At 34.3% G+C, this 24,785-nt stretch overlaps 1 protein-coding gene across 4 annotated transcripts in view; it reads right to left on the bottom strand.

Annotated features, from left to right (window-relative positions):
* Positions 1–24,785, bottom strand: part of Dgkb (diacylglycerol kinase, beta 90kDa) — a 543,021-nt gene that overhangs the window by 375,922 nt on the left and 142,314 nt on the right. For 2 of the 4 annotated variants that reach the window (XM_013024003.1, XM_013024004.1), the window contains one exon: positions 7,166–7,198. The exons of 1 other annotated variant lie outside the window; for it this stretch is intronic. In XM_013024003.1, the coding sequence (XP_012879457.1) occupies positions 7,166–7,198 (33 nt within the window). Of the gene's footprint in view, positions 1–7,165; positions 7,202–24,785 lie in introns of all 4 variants that reach the window. One more of the 4 variants, XM_013024002.1, reaches the window with a different exon arrangement.

Below are 24,785 nucleotides of genomic sequence, written 5' to 3'. Positions count from 1 at the left end.
CCTTCTTACTTCCTGACAATTTGCTCCACAGTTTCATTTCTATCATCTCTCTTTGTACTTCATTACCTGTTCCTTCACAGTCTCTTGCACTTAGTCTTCCTGCAGCTTTACAATGTGTAAGAAGGGACCTCTTTCTTCAACTTGTCCTCTTCAGTATCTATACTTATTCATTGGGTAACAATGCTCGACAAGAAATGTTCTCATTGCCTTACTCATGTAACTGTAATCTCTCCTTACAGCACCTTTACAATATATAAAAACACATAAGTACGTAATTCCCTTTCAGAATTCATCTTTGAAACTTAACTCCCATATACAAAAGTTCTTTCTGGCTTTCCAGATGAATGTCTAAAGTACACATCTGTCCTTGGGGGACTGCTCACCAACAACTCAATTATTACAGAATTTGTGTGAACATTTTTCTTCTTCTTACAGTGATGATTGTAACTATCATCTAATGGATCAATATCTTTCCAAATTTATCTCCCGTTATCATCAATTCTCAACACAACAATTTCAGTTCTTTTAAGACTTCAGCTAAATGTCCTCCTCAATGTTGACCACAACAATCATGTTTTCAATTCAGGGCTTCTGCCCTCATTCTGTGCTCTGCTGGGAAACTTGCCACATTTGCTGGGCTTGGTTCTGATATCAAGTTTTCATCCAGCCATGCATCAGAAATGCCTATTTCTTTCAGCTTCCTTTTCAATAGCATTTATTACACACTTAAATGTTACTTCTATAGTTATATAAATGTTATTTATATAATGCCAATGTTCTCATTTTAATTAAAATTCCATAAGGGAAGGGATTTAATAATTATAATCTGTCTACATTAGATCCTAGATCAGTGCCTGACTAACATCAGGGTAAATAAATAATAAAATAAATGAAACCTAACTTTAAAAAACAATTAACAATGCTCGTCAAGAAATGCACTCATTACCTTACTGATATAACTGTAACCCCTATGTACAGCATCTTTACAAGAAAATAAAATTTTTAAATATATACTTAAAAAACAATTAAAAATGTCTAAAACATTATGCTTAAGAGTCATGGGTCATATCTTGAAATGATGGGAAAATTGTACAGGCTGATTAGTGGTATCAGTTCATGGATGCAGAAGCATTTTAGTGCTACCTATTTCTTGACGCTTATTTGAATTTCTAAGTTTCTCCATCTGCTTGTTACATTGCACTATAATTTATTTGATTTGGAAAAACATTTTAAAGCAGCTAAATATAAATCTATTTTTTCTAATACTTCAGAAATCTTTAACCAAAAAAAATTCCTAATCAATGTATTTAGCTTACCATGTGATTTTGTGGTTCAAAAACATGGAACATTTTGTATATTATGGATGAAAATAGATGGTGTTATAAGAATCTCAAGATTCAAATTCTTTGAAAACTGATATGCTTCCTTACAAGCATAATTTCTGGAAAATATAAGCACCTTTTTCTAAGTTTACATATTACCATTTTATCCAGTATGAAGACTAGAATAAATTAAACACTATAAAGAATAGAATAAATTATAAAGTGTCATTTGAAATCAGAAACTCTGAGGTGAATCACAGCTGTATTATATATACTATACAATCTGAGCTTCTTCTCATGCAGAATGCAATTAACATTATCTATTTCTTAGAGTTTGGTATAGTTTAATAGAAAATTTATAAAGTCTTTAAGTTGTCTGTCAGTATATGTGCTCAATAAATAAAAATTACAATGAATAATGTAAAATAATTTGGTTTCCCATCTGAGTGCTAATTTATATTGACTTAGAATTTGTTATGATTCCAAATAAATGTGCATGAAACCATTTTCACTATGTACAACAAGTATATGTTTAAACAAGTAAGTCTCAACATTTATATTACAAAATGTATAGCATGTGTTTGGAGTTGAATAAAAATCCGCATATGGTGTTAATGAATATAGAAGTATTTGGCCCCAGAATTCTTCAGTGTAGATATATAAAACGTAGAATCAATGTTTTGTTACAAAGTACGATGTGAAAAGTGTACTTCAGCACGATTCTTCTGGAATCCATTATTGCTTAGAATTTAGTTCCAAAATGTTAGGATAGAAAATTAAATAAAATTTAATTTATCAGTCATGTTAAAACTGGGTTAATTATACCTGATTATGCATACATAAGAAAATAATTAAGACTTTTAAGTATATTCTTGTAAAAAGTCTTGAAATCTTTATTAAATTAATTTTATTCCTGGCCATTCATATGTGGCAAGAGTCATCAATTAGTAGAGATGGAAATGGATAAGTGGCCTTTCATCACTTCCAAGGATATGTACAACTGAGTAAGCTAGACAGGAGAGTAAATAAAAAAAGGCAATTCTAAACCTAAAGTTGAATTTTCATTTACTATGATTTTATATTTGAAACACAAAATTATGAGGAAGAGGTATACAGTGAAATAAAATTTTAATTTAAGATCAGGAATGTTCCAATGTTAGAGCATTTATCTATCACACATGAGTCCCTGAGTTCTATCCCCAGCACTGCAAAATAAAATAAAATCTTCAGTATATAAATCTTTACCTGTATTTTGTCATACAGCATAGGTCACACACACAAAAATGGCAAAACACTCTTTTTAACACACTCATCTCAAGAAAACCTAATGATTTCTTGGGTTTGGGAAAAAATGGTAGTGGGGAAAATTAGTGAAATTAGTCCATGCTGAAAACATTTTAAAGCAAGGGATACATTTAATAATTTAGTGTTTCTTGGCATTTACTTATTATGCTCATTTGTTAAATGTTTATTCCAACATGGATGTAGAAATCTGAAATATTCACTATATCATATAAAAGCAACATCGTGAAATCGGTGGGTAGTGTAAGGTATATTAAATAGGTAGGTTTCATTAGGTAGCCGATGAAGACAACACCGGGTGCTATTCAGGCAGGAAAAGAAGTTTACTGAACTGCTGCCCGCCTCCCCCCCTCCCCCCGCCCCATGCCTGGTGGAGAGGCATGGCTGAAAAAGGAAAGGAAGACCCACCCTTGGGCCAGGACTTATCCAGACCAGGGACAGGAACAGGTGTGGCCAGGTGGGGGAAAGGTGTGACCACACTGGATCCCAACATGACCTCAGAGTCTGGGACCCTCCTTAAATCAGATGAGAGGCATGTGACCAGAGGTGGCCCAGGATGTGACCCAGCAGGAGGGGAAGGTGACTGCTTCTAGGTCTGCCAGTTATCTAGGTAACAAATACTGGGCAGAAACTTAGCCAAGAGGTAGGGAGGTGTCCCTTGCAGACCTTACATGTAGTTGGGTACATTCTCCTATTTACATTCAAAAGAGCTTTTTCTCTTTCCATTCAGATGAAGGACTGAAAAGAAGCAGGTGCATCCTTGAAAAATTTACTGTCCACAAGGATTACACTACCTACTCTAGGAGTTAGTTAATCCTGGCTGGCAAAGGAAGTTAATTTCTAATGGCAAAGTTTTAAAAGTTTCAGAAGAGTCCATCCAACTTATTTTGTGTCACCATTCAGGATAAAATTGCTAGGAGAATAACAGACAGCAATGCACAGCACTTACTGCTGTTTGTTGTTTTTTTTTAAGATTTTTTTTTCCTTTTGGTCTCTCAACCACAAAATAATTTATATTGTTCAAATTAAGGCAGATTTCCTTCTGCCAGATAAATTATCCTGCATATTAAGAGTTGGAAAATCATTGCTATAATCAATAGAAATTATTTAAACACTGGAAAGAATTATTTGAAAAAAAATCATGAAAGAATATAGAACCTACAAGTACAAAGTAAAAAATGGCTATTGATATTTGAACATTTCCAAATATCAGCCATTTGTGTTTGCTATGCAGACGCTTTAAATACTGAAAATTCAGTGTTTTGTGATCCTGAGACTCGACAAGTAGCACAACAGATTTTAACTGGAAAATATTGTATTAGCATTCCAAAAGAAGAATCATCATAATAAACAGAGAAGAAAAACCAAAGAGACCATTTACAGAAAACAGAAAGAACAAATAAATAAAATAAAAGGCCTCATTTTAAATATGTGTTCTAAAAATGTATGCTTTTCTATATCATGCTGATTCACAGAGGTAGTGTATTTGTACATAGGAAAAAACTCACCTCTCAAAAGAGTTGTTTACCACAGTATTTAAGCCTGCTGCTGTGGATCAATCGCAAACTACAAGCAGCAAGTAATGATTACCTCAAGCACTGGATTTGCTCCTTTTTTGTCCAGTCTCAGCATGGGAGACAGACAAACAGCAAAGCACTTGGATTGGTACAAAGCCACAAAGTACTTTACTGTCAAGCACATCTTGCTTGTGAATCCAGGAACTTGCTTTCTTTGTCCCAGCATAGCTGGCTTTCAGGAAAACAGGCCTCTTTCTGCCATTAGGGCTGGGCTACAAGAATCTCCCAGAAACCTGGGACCCTTAAGGCAAGGTATCATGGGCATAGTCACAATATTTAGACACCCCCAGCCATTTCTCACAGTGTTCACAAAAGAGTTCAGAGAAACCACTTAATTTCTACTTCAAAACTATAGCTTCAAGTAGAATGAACTTACTATGAGATTTGAATATTTTACTGGCCAAGAGGATCAAATTCTTCTGAAAAATAGTAAAAGGTCTAAATCTACCAAGAATCCTTTTTTTTTAAATTTTATTTTATTTGTGAACATACTGTACAGAGGAGTTACAATTCAAGAATCCTTTGAAATTGGCAGCAAAATTAATCATCAAAGTAGCCATTAGCTCTAAACATATTTTATGAAGTTTTAAGCATGAATATAATAAATGCTATACTACAGTTAAAGATTTCCTATGTACATATTACAAAAACAAAAGGGCTAACATTGATCAAAATGCACCGTACTCGTGTTGAATTTATACCCCTTTGTACAACTGTTTACCAATAGTGACAAACACAAAAATTAAAACTGCAAACAAGGGAGCTGTGTCCACTACAAGCTTTGTTTCTTCTTCTGCACAAGTTTGAGCAAGTTATTTACTATTGCTGTCACGAATCAATTCACCCATAAAATAAGAAGATTCATGCAGGGCTAAATTCAGAAAACACAGGTAATGTATTGACATAAAATGAATACTCAATAAATGACAGCAATTTATAAAGTATAAGTCAAACACTTATATTTTATTACAGTATGCGTTTAGACCATAGTAGTAGTAGTAGTAGTGTTGAGTAGCATTGTAAAGAGGTATTTTTTAACCCCTGCTTTCATTGTATTTGGTGTTGGTATAATTTGTGGAGGGGAAGGGCAAAAACAAACCGTTTAAATAGGGATACAGGTGGATCCATTGCAACAATGAGATGTACAAGTCATTATGTTGAAAAACGAACTTTACAACTTTGGTGGGGTGGGGGTGGGGAGATGGGGGGTGGTAGGGGGGTGTGGGATTGTGGGGGTGGAGAAGGGAAGGGATGTTATGGGGAAATGAAGGAGGAGGCAACAATGTTGATAAGAAATGTACTCACTATCTTGCCCATGTAATTGTAACCCCTCTGTATGGTATTTTCACAATAAAAATTTTAAAAAGAGGTATTTATGTTGTATATTTGCTTTTTAAGTTACTATAAATGAGAATAATTATGCAGATATTGGGTGTGTTCCTGAGGAGATGGGAAATAAGAAAGTAGAACAAAAATCTGTTTCTATATGCATGTATGTATATATGAATATATATAAAGTGGTTACTGGGGTTTGGTATTGGTGTTTGACCTCTGGGACTTGTGCTCTTGGCATTTATCACTCAAGCCTAGCACTCATTCTATCACTTGAGCCACACATCCATTTCTAGCTTTTTTACTGGCAAACTGGTGAAGAGTCCCTCAGATGTGTCTGCTGTGGTTGGCTTTGAACTTCAGTCTTCAGATCTCAGTCTCCTGCTTAACTAGGATTACAGACATGAGCCATTGGTACCTCTGGTAAAGCTAGTTTTATGTGAAGGTGTAATTGGTACCTTGAGCAGACCCAGGTGGTAAGGGATAGGAGGGAGAATGACGCATGGGGTGGCAAGATGCATTGTACCCACAAAATTACATATTGAATTGAAATCCCTTTGTACAACTTCTTAATATAACAAAATGAATAAATATTAAGAAAATAAAGTTCCAAGAGATGCTTCCCATTTCCTAAACTTGAAGGTGAATTTGGATACAGGTAATTCCTATGTGAATATGAAACCCAAGATTTCTGTGAAAGAAATCCTGAGATCCTTGAGAAAGTAATTTAATTTTGAGTGTGCATAAGCATATGGCAACACAATTGCAAATAACAGTGCTTTCATGTATATTCTATACATATTATATTCTTACACAATTCCTAAGACTCCAGCTTTATGACTAGCCTCAATTTTTTTCATGTTCCTATGTAAAACACATGTCTGAGCAAACTATTTTTGGGTGGTTGGAGAACGGTGAGCTTTTTTGTGTTATTTTTAATTATTTTGATATCCCTCTGTAGTAGTCATAAGCAATACTTTCAAAAGCAGGCAGTTCCAATTTAAAGGAAAAGCATATCATTTGGGGATTTCCTATCGAGATAATAACAACTGACTAGAGGAATATTGCAGAACAATGTGGAAACTTTGCTTCATTTATCAAAGGTAAAGCTAACATTTCACAAAAAATAACTTGTAACAATGTTTACACTGAGTTTCAAAGGAGCAGAAACTTATTCTGTGGCTATATGTTATTGCAATAACTTTCTATACAACATGGTGCATTGTGTGAGTAAAGTAGATGTTCTCTTTTAAATGAGCACTTGGAATTGAGCAATAGTTTCTCAACATACTCTTATTTAAAGCTACATTTATTGGCTTCACATGATTAAGTCCTTTTGGATTTTTAACAAAATATTTACTTTTTAGCATAACAAATGGGAATGACACTTATTATTCTCTGAATATTTTTGAACACTTAATTGCTTAATTGGAATCCTAATTTTTGTCACAATCTGGGTTGAGAATTCTTTAAGTCTATCTTATCACTGAAAATAATATATATATATAGTATTTCCAAATTTCAGAATATGAAATAAATTAATGTTAGTAAATTACTAATATGTACAATGACCTTTAGCTGCAAGTTGAATTTTTATATTTATGTATTTATTTACTTATTTTGTTTACATACCTCTGGAGCTGAACTTCCTGAAGTGGGGAGAGTCTGCTGAAAAAGAAAAGTCCATGTTAAACCTGAAAAAGAAAGTCACATTGCAAACAAAATATCATGAAGACTCAGAAGTCACTACCCTTTTGTGAGTTAATGAATAACTTGGAAAAACATCTGCCTGGTTATATTGTTTAGGTTTTCTTAGCTAAAATAAACATGTTTATATTTTTGCTAAACAAGGGATGTTCAGTCACAGAGCAGATTAGATTGTGAAATTGTTTATCTAAAATATAGCTTAATCAATGCAGCATGCCCTGAGAAACCTACTTGCCAGTCTCACAGATATTTCAAATATGTTATTGTACTACATTCATAGATTGAGAGAAGAATTCAATTCTAGGTTTCATCATCCTTTGTAGAGAGCATAATTTTCAAAATATTATTTCTTTAATCACATTTTTTTCTTCCCACATCTCACTTCTTCCTATAAATACTCAATGTAGACAGCTTTTTCAGTGTAGACATAGGTTATAGTGCTGAATTTTACTCTGTTTTGTTGATGTAGTCAAAGCTTATAGTGTTGGATTCATTTTGTGGTACTCTGGAAAGAGGAAAAATTATTCCATTGATATTTGTAACAAAGCAAAAATATAATTGAGCAAATAGAATTTTTCTTGAGAGTACTATATAAATATGCTCATGGTGATCTTGATATTGTATTTTCAGTTACCTACCAACACCATCTCTTTTCTGATTCACATTGGGATGTCTGTGTTCTTGGACAGTCAGAGACAAGTGAGGTAAGCAAGAATTCAACTCTACTTCAAAGATTTTGATAGTATGAATAGAGAATACTCCAATGCATTTTCCTAATCGAAAGGGAATTCTAGACATAAGAAGCCTGGCCAAGAGCCCCAATGGCAGGAAAATACTACTGAAGTAAATGTTGTTGCTTTGAAGATAAGTTAATAAGAGGTGTGGTGGAGATTTCCTTGAAAGCTTCTTGATTTGAATAATATTCTTGAATTCTAAGTCAAACCCAGTCTGGAGACAATGGATAGTGAACAACATGTGCTTAGTTTTTATAAGGACCAGTTCAAAGCTGTATGTCAACAGACTATCTTCCTTTTGCAGTTTTATGTTGAAGATAACGTCTGAGGAAAGCATTGTAAGACATCAATACACTCTTTCCATCATTATCATGATACATAAATACTTGCTCTCCCTCAAATCCAAGTTAGATGTCTTACAAATCCTATATACTGTATTCTGTCTCCATCTTAAGCCATACAACAAAAAACTCCAAGACTCTTAAATAACTAAAGTAAGATGTTCCTTAAGAAGTTTCCAGAGTCTCAGATGCCTTGTGTCTCAGTAGAGTTAATATTCATTGTACATGTCCATAGGAGAGCAATTTGTTGGAAAGACAGGTACAAAAATTCTATAAAATGTTTTTGTAATGAAATCAGAAAATGCATATAATCAAGCAAAAGCAATGAAATTTTTGAAGACATAGCATGGGGAGGGAAAATAAAAACAAATGCTACAAAGACTTGGGGTAAACATAAGGAAATATAGGTAAACAGGGTACTAGGTCAGAGAAGTAGCAAATAGAAGAAAGATTGTTATCAATAAGTTATAAACAAAAGATCTGTTTAAAAGCACATTTCTGATGCCAGAAGCTCACATAGAAAGGTTCTGCAGTTTTCCCAAAGGACATGGAGCTTGGAAAGCAGAAGTAAATGTTCACTGCCAGGATCTGAAATGCAAGACCTTAAAGGGCCAAGAAGATAATGCAAATATGCAAAATTGATCTGATAAGAGCACTATGTCATACTGGAAAAAACCATCTCAATGTAGGCATCAAAAAAGACTTTGGGATGAAAGTGAACCATTGTCTATTTGCTACCAGTGGGTACAACTGAATACCCACACTTTGAGTCCTGCTTACTTTCATAGTTGTACAGCCATGGGACAGCTGTTTATAGGCACTTGACAAGTGAGGCTGATAGAAAGGAGATGGTGTGAAGTGGATAAGGAAAGAGAACACAGCCCTGAAGATTATTTGTGACATTCAGCCTTCTGAGAGAACACCAGAAGTCTGGTGAAGTTTACTGAATAAAAAGATGACAAAACAACTTATATAGGATTTCATTTACAATTAAAATGATCAGGGGAGAGGTGTACATTAAGCTAACATTTCCATGAGTAGCTTATTCCTGAACTTACAATAACAATGGATGCATCAGAGATACTCACTAGACACTATGTTGGAAATGAACTTTACAACTTGGGGGAAGAGAAAGCTGGGGGGTGGGGGGGAGGGGGTGGACAAAATGAAGGAGGAGGTAACACTGTTCAAAAAGAAATGTACTCATTGTACATCACATTTACAATAAAATAAGAATTTTTTAAATGGTACTTAGGTTACAAAAATTAAGTAACTTATTAGGGAAATAACTGTCATATTTCTTCCTTTTTACTCTTTTTCATGTTTTTATTGTAAAAATAGTGTACAGAGGGGTTACAGTTACATGAGTAAGGTAATGGGTACATTTCTTATCTGTATGTATTTTTAAATACTGAGGATGAATAAAGAAATATTTTAGTTCTTTGAAATTTTTCAAGAATATAATTCTAAGAATTAATAGAGGAACTGTATACATTTATTTTATTAAATAGAAGGTGTGACTAAATAAGAATGTGAGTGATCTTATTTAGTCAGCATCTATTTAATATTAGGTAGAATACACAGTATAGATAATTAGTTTAAAAGATGCTTTGCCTTAAGGGCATTTATTAAGTTCAATGTAATATCAAAGAAATTTTTTAAAATTATACTTTTTTTAAGTATAGTCTTCTGATGTGTAATTATTTTAATTTGACAATATGATTCAAATTAACACAGGAAAAATAAAAAATATTGATAGAAAATATTGGAGATTTGGCTTAGTTAAAATATAATAGAAACAAATTTATCATGTTAAAAGGTTTATCAGATATTTCAAGGTTAAAATAAGATTAATATCATTAGGCCCTATACTTAAATAAGAGGGTTTGTGCTTTGCAAGCATTACTTAGCGTTTATGGACACTTTCAATCCTCCTGCATAATAGAACACCATATTTTTCAATTTAGGAAGCTGACTATCAATAAAATTCAACGATTGGCACCTAAAAATACACTTAGTAACAGAATATTATTCACTGATCAATGCTCAGTATGTGCTAGTATGTATATGTGTATGTATATATAATATATATAAATATATATGAAGCCAATATCAACAATTAAATGGTAATTAAGAATATTTGCATATTTATAATCTTGTAAAACAATTTTTCAAGTCCCACTATACCTGTGAGATTCCTCTCCTGTGTTCTGTTCTCTCCATTTCTCAGCCAACATATAACATTCCTTTGTTTCTATTCCTTTTTGAATAGCTGGCACATTTTCCCTATGTCTCTATGTCTTGTGTGTTGAATGAGTATGAAAACAAATTTAGATCATGACTACTGAGTATACTTTACTTTCCTCTGATATTCATTGAGCTTCAATAGGTTTAAAATTATAATCTATCACAAAGGCTACATTTTCATTATCTGTATTTAATTGTTCTATTAAAATTATAATGGAAAGATTCCCATAGTTCTCACTGCCAGCTTTAGGATTCAGCAAGCATGAGCCAGTTAACATTGTCTTCATCTGAAAACATAATTGTTGGTAATGAGCAGAGGAAAGAGAAACAGCAGCTTATTTGTTATGAAAACATCTAAGTTGAGGATTTGATGAGAGAGAATGAATGGAACAGAAGAGAAGAGATGAAAGAGAAGCATTATAAACAGGACAGAAGAAAAGAGGGGACCCCAAACAAAAAGAACATATTTCTGCTTTCCTGGAATCCAGATAATTACATTTTCAAAGATTGAGCAAAGACAATAATGAAATTGAAAGAAGGAAATGTTCATAGGAGTGCATAGTGATCATTTCAAAAATACTCTTCATGACAGGGGAAACATACAACAGTGGGACTCATCAACTGCACTGGTCATGGATCAAAACAAACTAAGCAACTCAATGGCAGTGATGGGAGGAAGGGAATGAGCAGGAAAGAGGGAACAGCTGACACTAAACAAAATGAAAGAAGTGTACATATCAGTCGATGTGGAAGAAATAACTGTATTGTCAAAGCTGATAAACTTTATAGACCACAATAAAGACAATTTGCCCCATGAAGGTTAGAATGTGTTTGGAACCTTTACTATCACTATCTTACAATACTGTGAAATTTGTGAAATTTATGTAATCACTTAATCACTATAAAAATTGCTATAAAAATACTCTTCATGGTTTATATCTTCAGATAATTATTTAGAACTCTTGCAACATATACAAATAATTATTACCTCTGTGTGCATGTGTATGTGTGTGTGTGTGTGTGTGTGTGTGTGTGTGTGTGTGTGTATTATAGGGTTTCAAGTGCTCTGGGCAAGGTTAACAGTATAGTTGAGGATTCCGGAGAAAGATGGCAGAGGAGAAGCTGGGGGGTAAACAAGATCTCGAGTAGAAACCAGTTTTAGAGTTCTAGTGAAAAGTCCAAGGCTAGAGAGTCATACCAAGTGTGCCATCATAGTACAGAGAGTTTGGCCAGAGAGGAAAAATTCAGGCAGCTTGATCGAGCACTCACTGGTGTCTGTGGCAACAGCATCAGCAGCAGAAGCAGCAGCTGCTATTGCAGCCTCCATATCAACAGAGAGAGCCCAGGACAAAGGTGGCAGAGTAGATGTGCAGGCGGATTCTACTCACCACAGAAAGAACTGACAAGGAGCAGAAATCTTCATCCTGCTGACCATAGACAGTCACAGAGTGTGGATGGCCCAGAAACCAAGGAAAAGGTGTGAGTACCACACAAGATGTCCTCAACTCCTTTTCACAGAGCAGTGGTGGGAAGGTAGCCCTTCCCCCACCACCAGAGAAGAGGTCTGTCTTTGATACTGACAAAGACCAAGGACCAGAGTAGCTAGCCCATAACTCATGTCTTGGAAGAAGACAATAGAAGCCATTCAGCAGGTCAAAGGAACCTGACCTGAGGTGCTCAGCTACACCACAGGGGAAAGTTGCCCTTCCCAGGCAGAAGAAGCTCCCCCCATGGAGCAGTGACTTTCTTCACTCAGTAAACAGAGCCAGAGGCTGACCCACCCCACTGTAGCACAGGCAGCAGACCCAGCTGAAGGAGGGCAAAAGAAAAATTGGAAACTCAGTAAACATAAATCCTGAAAATGTCTCCATGTTTGGCTGTGTGAGTGTTTCAGGTGTTAGCGCCTTAGTGAAAAACTACTGATTGCTGACAGGCCTCAATCCTATGCAAACCTAGCCCCATCACAGCAACTCCAAGCTAGAGGAAATAACCATCTCCTTCTTTTGTGATACTCAGAACAGATCGCCCTCCTGCAGAACTAGCCTGGGAGGAGGGTCATAAAGTCCCTGTTAAGGCAGAGCTTTATTCTGCCTGCTTAAACAAACTGATTTAAGAAACTAATCAAGCCACAGCCAAACCAAAATCACAAACAAACTAGAGGCTCCACCAAGAGACTGGTTACAGACACAGGAGAGACATAAGATACCCTTTTCCTCAAAAATCGAAGAACTCTTTTGTCTACCTATTTTTTTTAATTAAAAAATGTTTTCTATTTTTTTCATCATTTTTATTTTAAGGTTTTTTGTTTTTATTTTCTTTTTACTCTTTCCCCTTTGGGCCCTTTCTGTTTTTTGCTTTACTTAATTGGTGTTCTGTTCATCCCCAGATATATACCCATCTTTGATTATTAGACCTTTTCCTTCATCAAATGCATACTTCATTCAGATATCCATTAGTTAATTCACAAACTCTCAGCCTTAACTTCTTAATTGTAATATTTCTTTAAACTTACAGAATTTTTTGAGTGCTTCATTTTTATTTTTTTTCTTTTTCCTTTTTCCTTTTTCTTTTTCTCTCTTCTCATATCCTATCCCTTCCCCTCCTCTGAATTTAGGTCCTGGTTATGTTCTCTCTCTCCCTTTCCCTCCCCACATTCCTTTAATCTTATTTTCTCCTCACAATTCTCCCAAACCTATTAATTTCTGGTCTGCTGATGCATTCTTTGATTTTATTAGTCTATTGATCACTAGTTGTTTGTTGTTGAACTAGATTATATCTGTTGAACTAAATTGTACATGTACTCATTTTGACTGCATCAAACAATCTGTTTGATGCTCTGGTTGATGCTTGCCTTAAAATAGTGTTCTAGCACAGAATTGGTTTTGCTTTCATACCCAAATGGGCAGAAAAAGCCAGAGAAACACAAGAAAAATGACAAGTCTAGGTATCTCAACTCCTGCTCATGATAATCAGACAACAGAGCAGTTAATGAATAATCCAAAGGAGAGTTCCCAAGATGCTCTACAATCACTAGTGGTAAACATGCTGAATGAAAAGATTGAAAGCTTGCAAAGGACTCTGTAAGCATGATAAGGAAATCCATGAACATGATGAGGCTAACCAAAAGATTAAAACAGGAATTTCATGAGCGTGAGGATACTAATCAAAGATTAATAGAAGAATTGTGTGAACGGAATGAGAATAAACAAAGATTAATAGACACAGTCATAGAATCTACAAACAGAAAGCTGGCAGAATCCATGGAGGCCACAAAGTAAATGCTGATTGAAACTTAACAGAAGGAAAGGGAGTCCAATGAAAGTATAACCAATCAACTAAAGAATTTGAGAATGAACACTGAAAATGAAATTAAAGAGGTAAAGAAGTCCATACAAGATTTAAAACAAAGCTACAACAAAGAATTTGAAGCCACCAAATCTGACCAATTAGAAGGCAAGGAAAAAAATAGTAAAAAGTTTTGACAGTAGGTTAGACCATGCAGAAGATCAAATCTCTGGGATTGAAGACAGCCTAGACTATAGAGAAAGAACAGACAAGTATTCAAGACAAATCCAAGAAATATGATAGATCTATTCAACATTTGGAAGACACCATCAGAAGGTGTAATTTAAGAGAAATGGATGGAGAGGAGGGCCTAGAGACAGAAGTGAAAAGTCTAGAAATTTATTTAACAGGATCCTAGCAGAGAACTTCCCAAACATGTGAAAAGATAGGTCCATTCTGATACAAGAAGCCTTTAGAACCCCAAATAGACCAGACCAGAACAGGATATCCCACCGTCACATTATAATCTGCACAGGATCAATTGAGACAAAGGAAAGGATCCTTAAAACTGTCAGGAAGAAAAGATCAATCATGTTTAAAAAGAAACTAATCAGAATAATTCAGATTTCTCAGCAGAGACAGTGAAAGCAAGAAGCACCTGGAATGATGTATGTCACACCCGAAAGACAAACTACTATCAACCAAGAGTACTGTACCTAGCCAAAATCTCCTTCATAATGGAAGGATGAATAAAACCTTTCCACAGCAAAGAAAAATTGAAACAATATATCTCCACCAAACCAGCCCTACAAAAAATACTTAAAGATGGCCTACACATAGAAAGTCAACAAGACCACAATGAAGCCTAAGAAAGCCCAAGAAACAGCCCCTAAACAGAGAATCCAAGAATCACAGGAAGAACCCAGTTGGCACAGCCCCCAAAAGGCAGATAATGTGGCAGGAACTACCAAACATCTTTCAGTCCTAAAGCTTACTAGTAATGGACTTAATTCTCCAATTAAGTGACATAGATTATCTAGTTGGATCAAAAAGCAAGATCCTTCTATTTGCTCCCTTCAAGAGACACACCACAAAAACAAATATATTCTGAAAGTGAGAGGCTGGAAAAAAATGGCCCCCATAAATAGGCAGGAGTTGCAATCCTAATATCACATAAAATAGACTTCAAATTAAAATTAGTGAGAAGACATAAAGAAAGTCTTACATACTAATTAAGGGATTTTTCCTTCAGGAGGATATTGCAATTCTAAATATCTATTCACCAAATAATGGAGCACCCAAATTTATCCAAGAAACACTACTTTCCCTCAGATCTCACATAGATCCAAAGATATTAATTGTTGGGGACTTTAACACACCACTATCCCCACTAGATAGATCAACTCTGCAAAAATTCAACAGAGAAACCTCGGATCTAAACAACTACACAGATTAAATAGACTTAACAGACATCTACCTAATATTTCACCCATCAGTATCAGAATACACATGGTTCTCAGCAGCACACAGAACATTCTCCAAAACGGACCACATTTTATGTCACAAAGCAAATTTATCCAAATTCAGAAACATTGAAATTATGCCCTGCATTCTCTCATACCACAAGGGAATAAAATTAGAATTCAACACCAAAAGCCACCAAAGAAAATCCTATAACACGTGGAGACCAAACAGCACACTATTGAACCACCAGTGGGTCATGGAAGAGATTAGAAAGGAAATTCAAATGTTCATGATATTTAACAAAAATGAATATACAGATTACCAGTTCCTCTGGGACACAGCAAAGGCAGTCCTCAGAGGCAAGTTTATAGCTCTGAGTTCCTACATCAACAACTTGGAGAGTTCTGAAACCAACAATTTACCTAGGCACCTGAGGCTCCTTGAAAAAGAGCGTCAAGCTAAACCCCAATCCAGTAGACAGAAACAAATGATTAAAATTAAATCAGAATTAAATGAATTAGAGTCCAAATTCTTTATATGAAGCCATTATAATCCTCATCGCAAAACAAGGCAGGGACTCATCAAAGAAAGAGAACTATAGACCCATTTCTTTTTTTTAATTTTACATTTTTTTAATTTGATTGTTAAGAGTTTATACAGAGGGGCTACAGATACATGAGTAAAGCAATGAGTACACTATTTGTCGATCACTGGTACCCCTTCCCTTCCTTGTTGTTGTCCCACTATCCCTTACCTCCCCACCTCCCACACTCCTATCACCCCTTCCCCATACCTTGCCACCCTAAGTTGTAAAGTTCATTTCCAATATACTGTCCTGTGGGTATCTTTGTGGCAATATAGACCCATTTTCTTTGATGAATGTTGATGCAAAACTTCTCATCAAAATTTTGGCCAATCAACTTCAACAACTAATAAGAAAATCTTATACCATGATCAAAAAGGATTCATTTAATGGATGCAAAACTGGTTCAATACACGCGAATAAATCAATATAATTCATCACATCAACAAGAGCAAGGAAAAGAACCACACGATTATCTCAAAGCAGAAGCAGAAAAAGTGGAAAAATCTCCCCATGCTCCTGAATTGGGAGGATTGACATCCTGAAAATGGCAATATTGTCAAAGGTTATCTACAAATTCAATGCAATACCTAACAATATCCCAACCTCATTCTTCAAAGAAATAGAAGCAATCCAAAAATTTGTATGTTACAATAAGAGACCCCAAATAGCAAAAACAATTCCTAGCAGAAAGAACAGTGCTGAAGGAATATCAATATGAAATTTCAAACTCTACTACAAAGCCATAGTAACCAGAACAGCTTGGTACTGGCACAAGAATAGACCTGAAGACCAATGGAATAGAACTGAAGACCCAGAAATGAACCCACAGACCTATTGCCAACTAATCTACAATAATGGAGCTAAAAGAATAGAATGGAAGAAAGACAGCCTCTTCAGTAAATGGTGCTGGGAAAAATTGGTTAGAAAACTAAAGTATATCCTTATATATCAACCTGCACCAGAATCAACTCCAAATGGATCAAAGACCTCAGAGTCAAACCAGACACCCTGAAAACATTACAGGATGCAATAGGAGAAACCCTAGGCCTCCTTCACATAGGCCAAAATTTTCTTAATAGAGACCCAGAAACACAACAAATCAAAGAATGGTTGGACAAATGGGATTGCATAAAATTGCAGAGCTTCTGCATGTCATAGGACATAGCTAGCAAGATCAATAGAAAGCCCACGGATTAGAGCAAGATCTTCACTAGCCATACAACAGACCAGGGTCTCATATCTAAAATATACTTAGAATTCAAAAAATTAAATCCCCCATCAACAAATCCTCAAAGAAACAACCATCGAATTAATAAGTGGGCTAAAGACTTACAAAGAGACTTCTCTGAAGAGGAAACAAGAATGGCCAATAGACACATGAAGAAATGCTCAACCTCTCCAGCTATAAAAAAAATGCAAATCAAAACAACATTGAGATTCCACCTCACCCCAGTTAGAATGGCTATAATCAAGAAATGTAGTAACAACAGATGCTGGAGGAGATGTGGCCAGAAGGGAACCTTACTGCATTGTTGGTGGGAGTGTAAATTTGTTCAACCCCTCTTGAAAGCAGTATGGAGGCTCTTCAAAGGACTCTACATAGAGCTCCCCTATGACCCAGCAATCCCACTTTGGGCATTTACCCAAGCGATCACAAACAAGGCCATACTAAAGCTACCAGAGTAACTGTTTATTGCAGCATTATTTACCATAGCTAAGATATGGAACTAACCTAAATGCCCCTCAGTAGATGAATGGATCAAGAAAATATGGTACATATATATATATATATATATATATATATATATATATACACACACACACATACACACACACACACACATATATAATATTATAAATGGAATTGTGTGTCTCCTCTAGAATGAATGACGCTGCCCCATTTTTTAGGAAATGGAAAGATTTGGGAAAAGTCATATTAAGTGAAGTAATCCAGGCCCAAAGAAACATAGGTCCCATGGTTTCCCTTATTTGTAATAACTAGTATATGTCTAGGACAAGCAGAAAAGGTCAAACACTATGTACATATGACCATATAAGATGATGCTAAGCTAAATGAACCCCAAAATAGGGACACAAGAAGTTTTATCTTTGCTGCTGTTGTTTTTAATGTACTTATAATGTACTGTATGATTTCTTTGTTTCTTTTGTATTTTCTTCCCCCATGGCATAACATGTTTTCACTGCACGTAATTCCAGTGCTCTGCATCTTGTATATACATTTTTTTTTCTGATTTGGGGAGTGGAAGGGGAATAACAAGATGCTGAAATAAGGATACATGTTGTAACATTGAGATGTGCAAGTTGAAAATGAGCTTTACAACTTTGGAGGGTGGGAGTGAGAAGTTGGAGAAGTGGGGAGTCAAGGGATGGTAGGAGAAAACAAAGGAGGTCATAATGTACATAAGGTACACATTACCTTACTTATGTAGCTATAACAATAAAAATAAAATATTAACAATAAAAATAAAATAAAAATAAATATTAAACATGTATAGTTGATAGATTACAATAGCTCATCCAAAATATCATATAAATTTAATATTTATATATTTTATTTTCATAAATTAATTTATAGTACATTCTGCTATACTTATTCTTTTTATAAAGCCTGAGCCACTTCTAGGAATTTTTCACTGCATAATTAAATTGTACCTGCTTTTCAGAATGTAAAAGCATCACTGCAAATGATGAGTGAACGTTGATCATAATATTAAGAGCTTAGTTTTTCTTTTTATCAGCCCTGGAACCTTTAAATTATAAAGAAAGAGTTTATAGTATATTTTTCATCATTTATTTCACTAAATACCAACTGATCTTATGTCTTTTAACTATGCTAAAGTCCTGTCTCTGTGTTCACATTAGGCTACCGTTCAATTGAGTTAAAAATTTTACACTAACTGCCAGTCAACCTTATCATGAACTTTCATTATGTGCATGTAATTAATTGGGTCCAATGAACAATACCAGGACTGAGTTATAGACTGTTTTCCCCTGACCATATAATTAGAATATAATTACCCACAGGATATCAGAATGATGCAGAACCTTTCTTCTAAATGTGCCCTCATTAGGAAACAAGTCTCAATGTACATTTATTCAATCAGTGTGAATTAATTAAAATGTTGCTGGAATAAAAGAGGATAGTAGTAAAGAGGATCTGACATCTATTAAGAGACTATCACTTGATGTCTGCATACACTGTTTGTATTTCAACCCACTTAGCTCAAATAGCAACCATGCTATGTGATGTGACACTTAGGCTGTAACAAACTCCTGATAAATAGACCAGTAACTATGAGTATTTTTTGAAAAGCAAATAATATGCATGGCTACCAAATCTTTGAGAATTGGCTAGGACTCTAGAGGTGCTATTATTTTCTGATAATTCCATAAATAAATATCATAGAATAAAATATATTTGGTGGGCCAAAATCATTTTAACTCTAAGTATAAAGTAGTTTTTCACTCCCATATATTTAAAGTACAAGTAGGGATTGTATGTTCTGCGTATATGTTATTACATGATGATTGGGAATGCCTAGACTTAAAAAGGTACTATTTTTCCCTTAAAAATAACTTGAATTACTTAAGACATTAAGTTATTTCAACAGCATGTTTTCTTTAAGAAGAACATATGTATGCACCTAAGAATATATATTTTAAAGGATGTAGAATATATCACACCACACACTCAGATTACATAAAATATAATGAAAAATAGTCCATACAAGGAAGGAAATAGGGGACATTATGTGGACGAGACATACAAAATAATTCTACCTACAAACTATTAATCTTTGTGTCTCTATTACTTGGCATACATTCATAATCACTAAAACAGCACTGAACCAACAATTAATTTAAAAATCTTTATAAAGGAGACTACTCCATATTAGTTCAGAACAATGTCATCAACAGTAACATGAAGACTTACAGAGCTATAAGTAATAATGAATCTGCACCCTTACTTCCAAGTATTGGGGATTTTCATATTTCTTCAAAAATGTTCAGATTCACAATAAAATATTCTAAAACTTGTGCTGAAAGATTTTGCCACCCATTCTTAAAATCAGACTTACATTATTTTACAATAGAAGTTTTGGATGAGTACTAAATCAACAGGCTCTTTTGCAAATTCTTATTTTATATGGTCTATGGGAGTAAACAAGCAGATTTATAAATTGTCATATTTTAAAGAAAAAGTAGTTAATAGAGTTAAAGAAAACTGATCTCGGTTGTAAGATTTTACACATTTCAATGTTCTGCATTTGTATTTACTTGTATTCTAATATATTATTCTACAGGATAGTAGCCTCACCTGACTGGAGACCAGAGAATAAAGGAGATGATGGAATGCACACAGGAAAATCATCCCACACAGAACTGTTTTCCTTTTTACACAACATTTCTTTAAAGATTAGTAATAAAGATATGTTGTAATAGTTGTTCCATGATACAGTTTGAGTAACACTCATTAATATTCTAGATTATCTATGAGTAGTTGCTACCAAAGAACAAAAATTTCAACAGTATCATGTATTCATATTGAATCATCTGATTTTGAAATAAACATCAACAATCATTTTCTGATATACTTTAAGAAGAATCAATAATTATGATATTTTTACAGGAAAGACTGTATTGTCTAAATCATATTTAAAAATCAGATACTTAAATATAACTTAATATCCAGAGGAACATATATTGATTCGAATTCTGCAGTGTTCCCTAATTTGAGATATTTGATATTTTGTGTAACTATAATAGTATAAAAATCACAAGCTTTTCAAAATTTCAGAAGAACTATAAAACATGTCAGGTATAATCTCCAAAACTGAATGTGATTCTCATTTGGTATCCACTAATATTTTATCCTCACATACTTTAAATTCAATTTTATGAATTTAAAACAATGAAATTTAATTATGAATTGACAATTGTGAAAATAACTTCCTTGTCCTATATTCACTTTAATTTTTGCTTTATATTTACACTATTGTTTGGCATACTTCCTTCTTGACTCAGAAAAACAGACTGAGAACAGATGGACAAAAGAAGGGCTGAGGGAAATATGTTTTGTTTACTCAGTAAATATCTCTTGAGCATCTCTCTAGCCTTCCTCAAAATTGAATTAGATGCTGGCTCTATAAATACACCTTTTCTGTGTGGGTGACAAGAATAGCTGTGCTATTCAATGAGCATAAGGAAAGGTAAGTGTTTTAAGTTCCTTTCCTGGTATGGTGATTGGGAAGTATTAGCAGGATATACAAGAGGAAGCAGATTATATAAACCTAGGTGAATATGGAGAAAACAACTTCCAGAGACATATTCAGAAGTGTGGCTACGGTGATGAAACAGGAGAAGACAATTTAGAGATAACGTACACACAAAGAGAAGAGAACCCAAAGTGGCAGCCTGACCCACACTGAAGAGTGGAAGACGCGTTATTCAGTAGTGTTGACAAAACATGGCTAGAGAGCAAAAATAAAACTTGGAAGAGAATGGGTAAATGTTACAGGACATGAGAGGAGAGCATTTCAAACAGTTTTAAGCACTGTGGAAATTTAACATATATGATATATATATACTATCATATGTATATATGATATAAATATATACATTTTTATATATTATATATAGCTAAATGATTCTCAGAAATAGGATTTTATGGATCTTACAATACATTAGAGATCCTGTTTATATATAGATACATATCTATAATATATATACATAGATATGTATCTATAATATATCTACATTTATATAGAGAGATCCTGAAGAATTTTTGGCTCACAAGAGTGGATTCTCCTAGGAATGTCACCTGTCACAAAGGATGTCTTATCTTTCTTAGAATTCTAAATATTCTTACACTTTGCTTGAGATGTGAGCCATTTCTCAGTCTCGCCTAATGACTAATTTATATTAACACAACAATGGAACAATCATCAGCTTTTCCAACTTTGCAGTAACTATTATAAAATGTTCAAAGTGTGATTTTTCAAAACTAAACATGATTCAAATTTGATATGCACTAATATTATTTCATCATCCCAACTCAACTTTGTGAGCCTCAGATGAATAGACTTCAAATTGTCTGTTGTGTGATAGCAAAGGCCCATGGCCTCACCTTAAGTGAGAATAGTCCAGCAGAATGACTGTTGGCACTAAGCCTCACGGTTCAGATCAAGACCAGCCTTTGCCTAAGACAACTTCTGCTCTGTTTGCCTCTGGTTTTCTTTTAATCTTCGTCTCTTAAGTGTTTATCTTGGGAAATGTTTCTTTCTGCCAGAAGTCACTGAAAGCTAAATCCTGGATGCATGTTCTGCTTTTCAAGAACTCAATCTGAGAGCACCCATTAGGACTGAGATTGGACAGGCAGTTCAATTATGGTTCTGGATGAATTTTTGTTGTCAGAAATTATACTAAAGTGGGTAGAGGAAGGGAGAGATTTGACAGTGAGCCTGTATACCTATATATACCTATGACTATATAAAAAGGCAAGCAAGAGTAAAGCTAGTCAGATCCATTTGCAAATACATGTGAATAAATAGCTCTTCTGCTGGTATGACTGACAACACACAATAAAGAGGAAAAACAAAATTGAACTGCTGCATCCAGATCATGATATTAGGTAGTCATTTACACAAATGTGTTGAGTAAATCTTCTCTGAGAATTTTTCTATTGCAAATGAGGAAATGGATAAGGTATGAGGAGAGAAAACTAAGGAATTCTAAGAAATTGAAGGTGAAGAATCCTAGGATTCAAGAAAGGTTATTGAAAATATGACCAGTGCATGATTTAAGAATGTTCAAGAAATAGTCCTGAAATAAAATGATTTGAAAATGCTTGTTTTTCCCCTCCCATCCCTTCCCTTCCCACCTTCCCAACTCCTCCCTCCCCTCCCCCAAGTTGTAAAGTTTGTTTTCAACATAGTGTCTTGTATAGCTCATTGTTACAATGGGTCAACCTGTATCCTTATTTCAGCAACAAAGGAGGAGGTAACAATGCTCCATAGGAAATGTACTCATTACAACCCCTCTGTACAGTATCTTTACAATAAAAATATATACTAAAAAATGCTGTCGATGGTATAAAATAAGAGCACGATAATAAAGAATAAAATTTTAATAATAAAGAATAAAACATTCTGTGTAGAGAGCTTTCTTTCAGAATTTGGATTCCTTAAGCAAATGAGGCTGGAAAAGTCCAAACACTTAAGAAAGTGACCAATTTTATCATCTGTACTAGAGAGCAGGGAGTAAGCATTGAAGCTCCCACAGAACTATCATTTTTCATGAGAAGAGGAATCCAAGTTGAACGAGGGACCAAACACACAGCAAAAGAGTGAGAGAGATGGTTGTACTATCTCTATAATAGATGTGCAGATCAATATATAGAAATACTTCCTCAGTTTCAAGTACAAAGTGAAAATAAATAGGTGATAGTAAGCAGTAAAAATGCAGCAAGCATGTACATACTTTATAATCACCTTCATATTGACAGTCAACATTAAAATCATAGGGTTCCTTTGCAATATGGAATCTGCAAGACAGGTATGAGTTCAGGGCCTTGTGCTTGCTAGACATGTGCTCTACTTCTGAGTCTCTAGCTAAGATTTAAAAAAATTTAGCTGTTGTTCATGTATTAGCCATAGTTTTGATGTCCATTACTTTTCCTCTTCACTGAACTTCCAAATGTTATTTTGTGTAAATTCTTGTGATAAACCTGACATGTCATATTTTATCTTCTTAAAAAATATAATGTGTATGTTATAATATATAGATATATAGGTGTATATTGACAATATACAGCTATATTTTAGGCAGAGAATGCCATTGAAATTATGGCATTATTTTAACATCGTATTAAATATAAATCTCCCAAAATAAATCTTTACAATATGTATTTAAGTAGAAACAAATATAAGTATCCATAACACATGAACTTAGATCCTACTTGTAAATATTTATATTCTACATGTTATAACCCAGGCTAGCATAAAGATGGCTTCTTCATAGCCCAGAAGAGTCATCTACACTAGAATAATATTACAGGTAAATGGTCCATACTACTAGCACAGATGCTGTTTCATCACTTAGAGACATTTCATTTGTCCATCTTTCCTGGATTTCTTCCTTTAAAGAATATGCTAAGCCAAACTGATTGCTGACATAAAAATATTATAACAAGATTGCATTTAATGTGCACCTCATGGGAATTCATATGTCAATTTAATCCTATGCATTTGAAAAATTGAATAAATAAAAAGCAGCTATCTGGCATGAATAATGCCATGAAATTGAGTCTGAGTTCGCATTTCCAAATATGGGGGAAAATGAGATTCTTTTTGCCTATCATTACTATGATGACAATTATAAATTGACCTATAATGAATATTAATTAAATGAATATTAAGTAATGACACTGATGAAACATTTATTGAGGACTGACATTGTCCTTTATGCTCAATTATTTTTGACAAAAAAGAAAACTACCTAGACAAGAGCCTTTGGTAGATTAAATAAAGGATTTCCAGAAAATACATTGTTTCATTAACTATAAAGAGGTAAATGGAAAAGCAGGGGTAAAGCAGCCAGAAATATAAAATAAAATACTGAAACTGGGTGCAGCAAGATACATCCTTATTCAAGTGTTCACACCTCTTCTCAAGACTCCACGTTTTGGGAACTTTTATAACTAGCTTGGGGAATAACGCAACAGAGAACACATCCAAATTTTAGTATCAGATGAAAGAATTCAGATGCCTCCTTCCTTCCTCTCATTGACTGGTGTTTCTCACTGCAGTTGTCATTATTAGCTCTCAGTAGACAGAGACAAGTGATAGAAGAAACTAGAAGCTCCCACA

This window comes from Dipodomys ordii, unplaced genomic scaffold (genome assembly GCF_000151885.1).
Source record: "Dipodomys ordii isolate 6190 unplaced genomic scaffold, Dord_2.0 Scaffold72, whole genome shotgun sequence".
NCBI lineage: Eukaryota > Metazoa > Chordata > Mammalia > Rodentia > Heteromyidae > Dipodomys > Dipodomys ordii.
The sequence above is the reverse complement of the archived record's forward strand: the minus strand, read 5'-3'. Positions and strand labels throughout refer to the sequence as shown.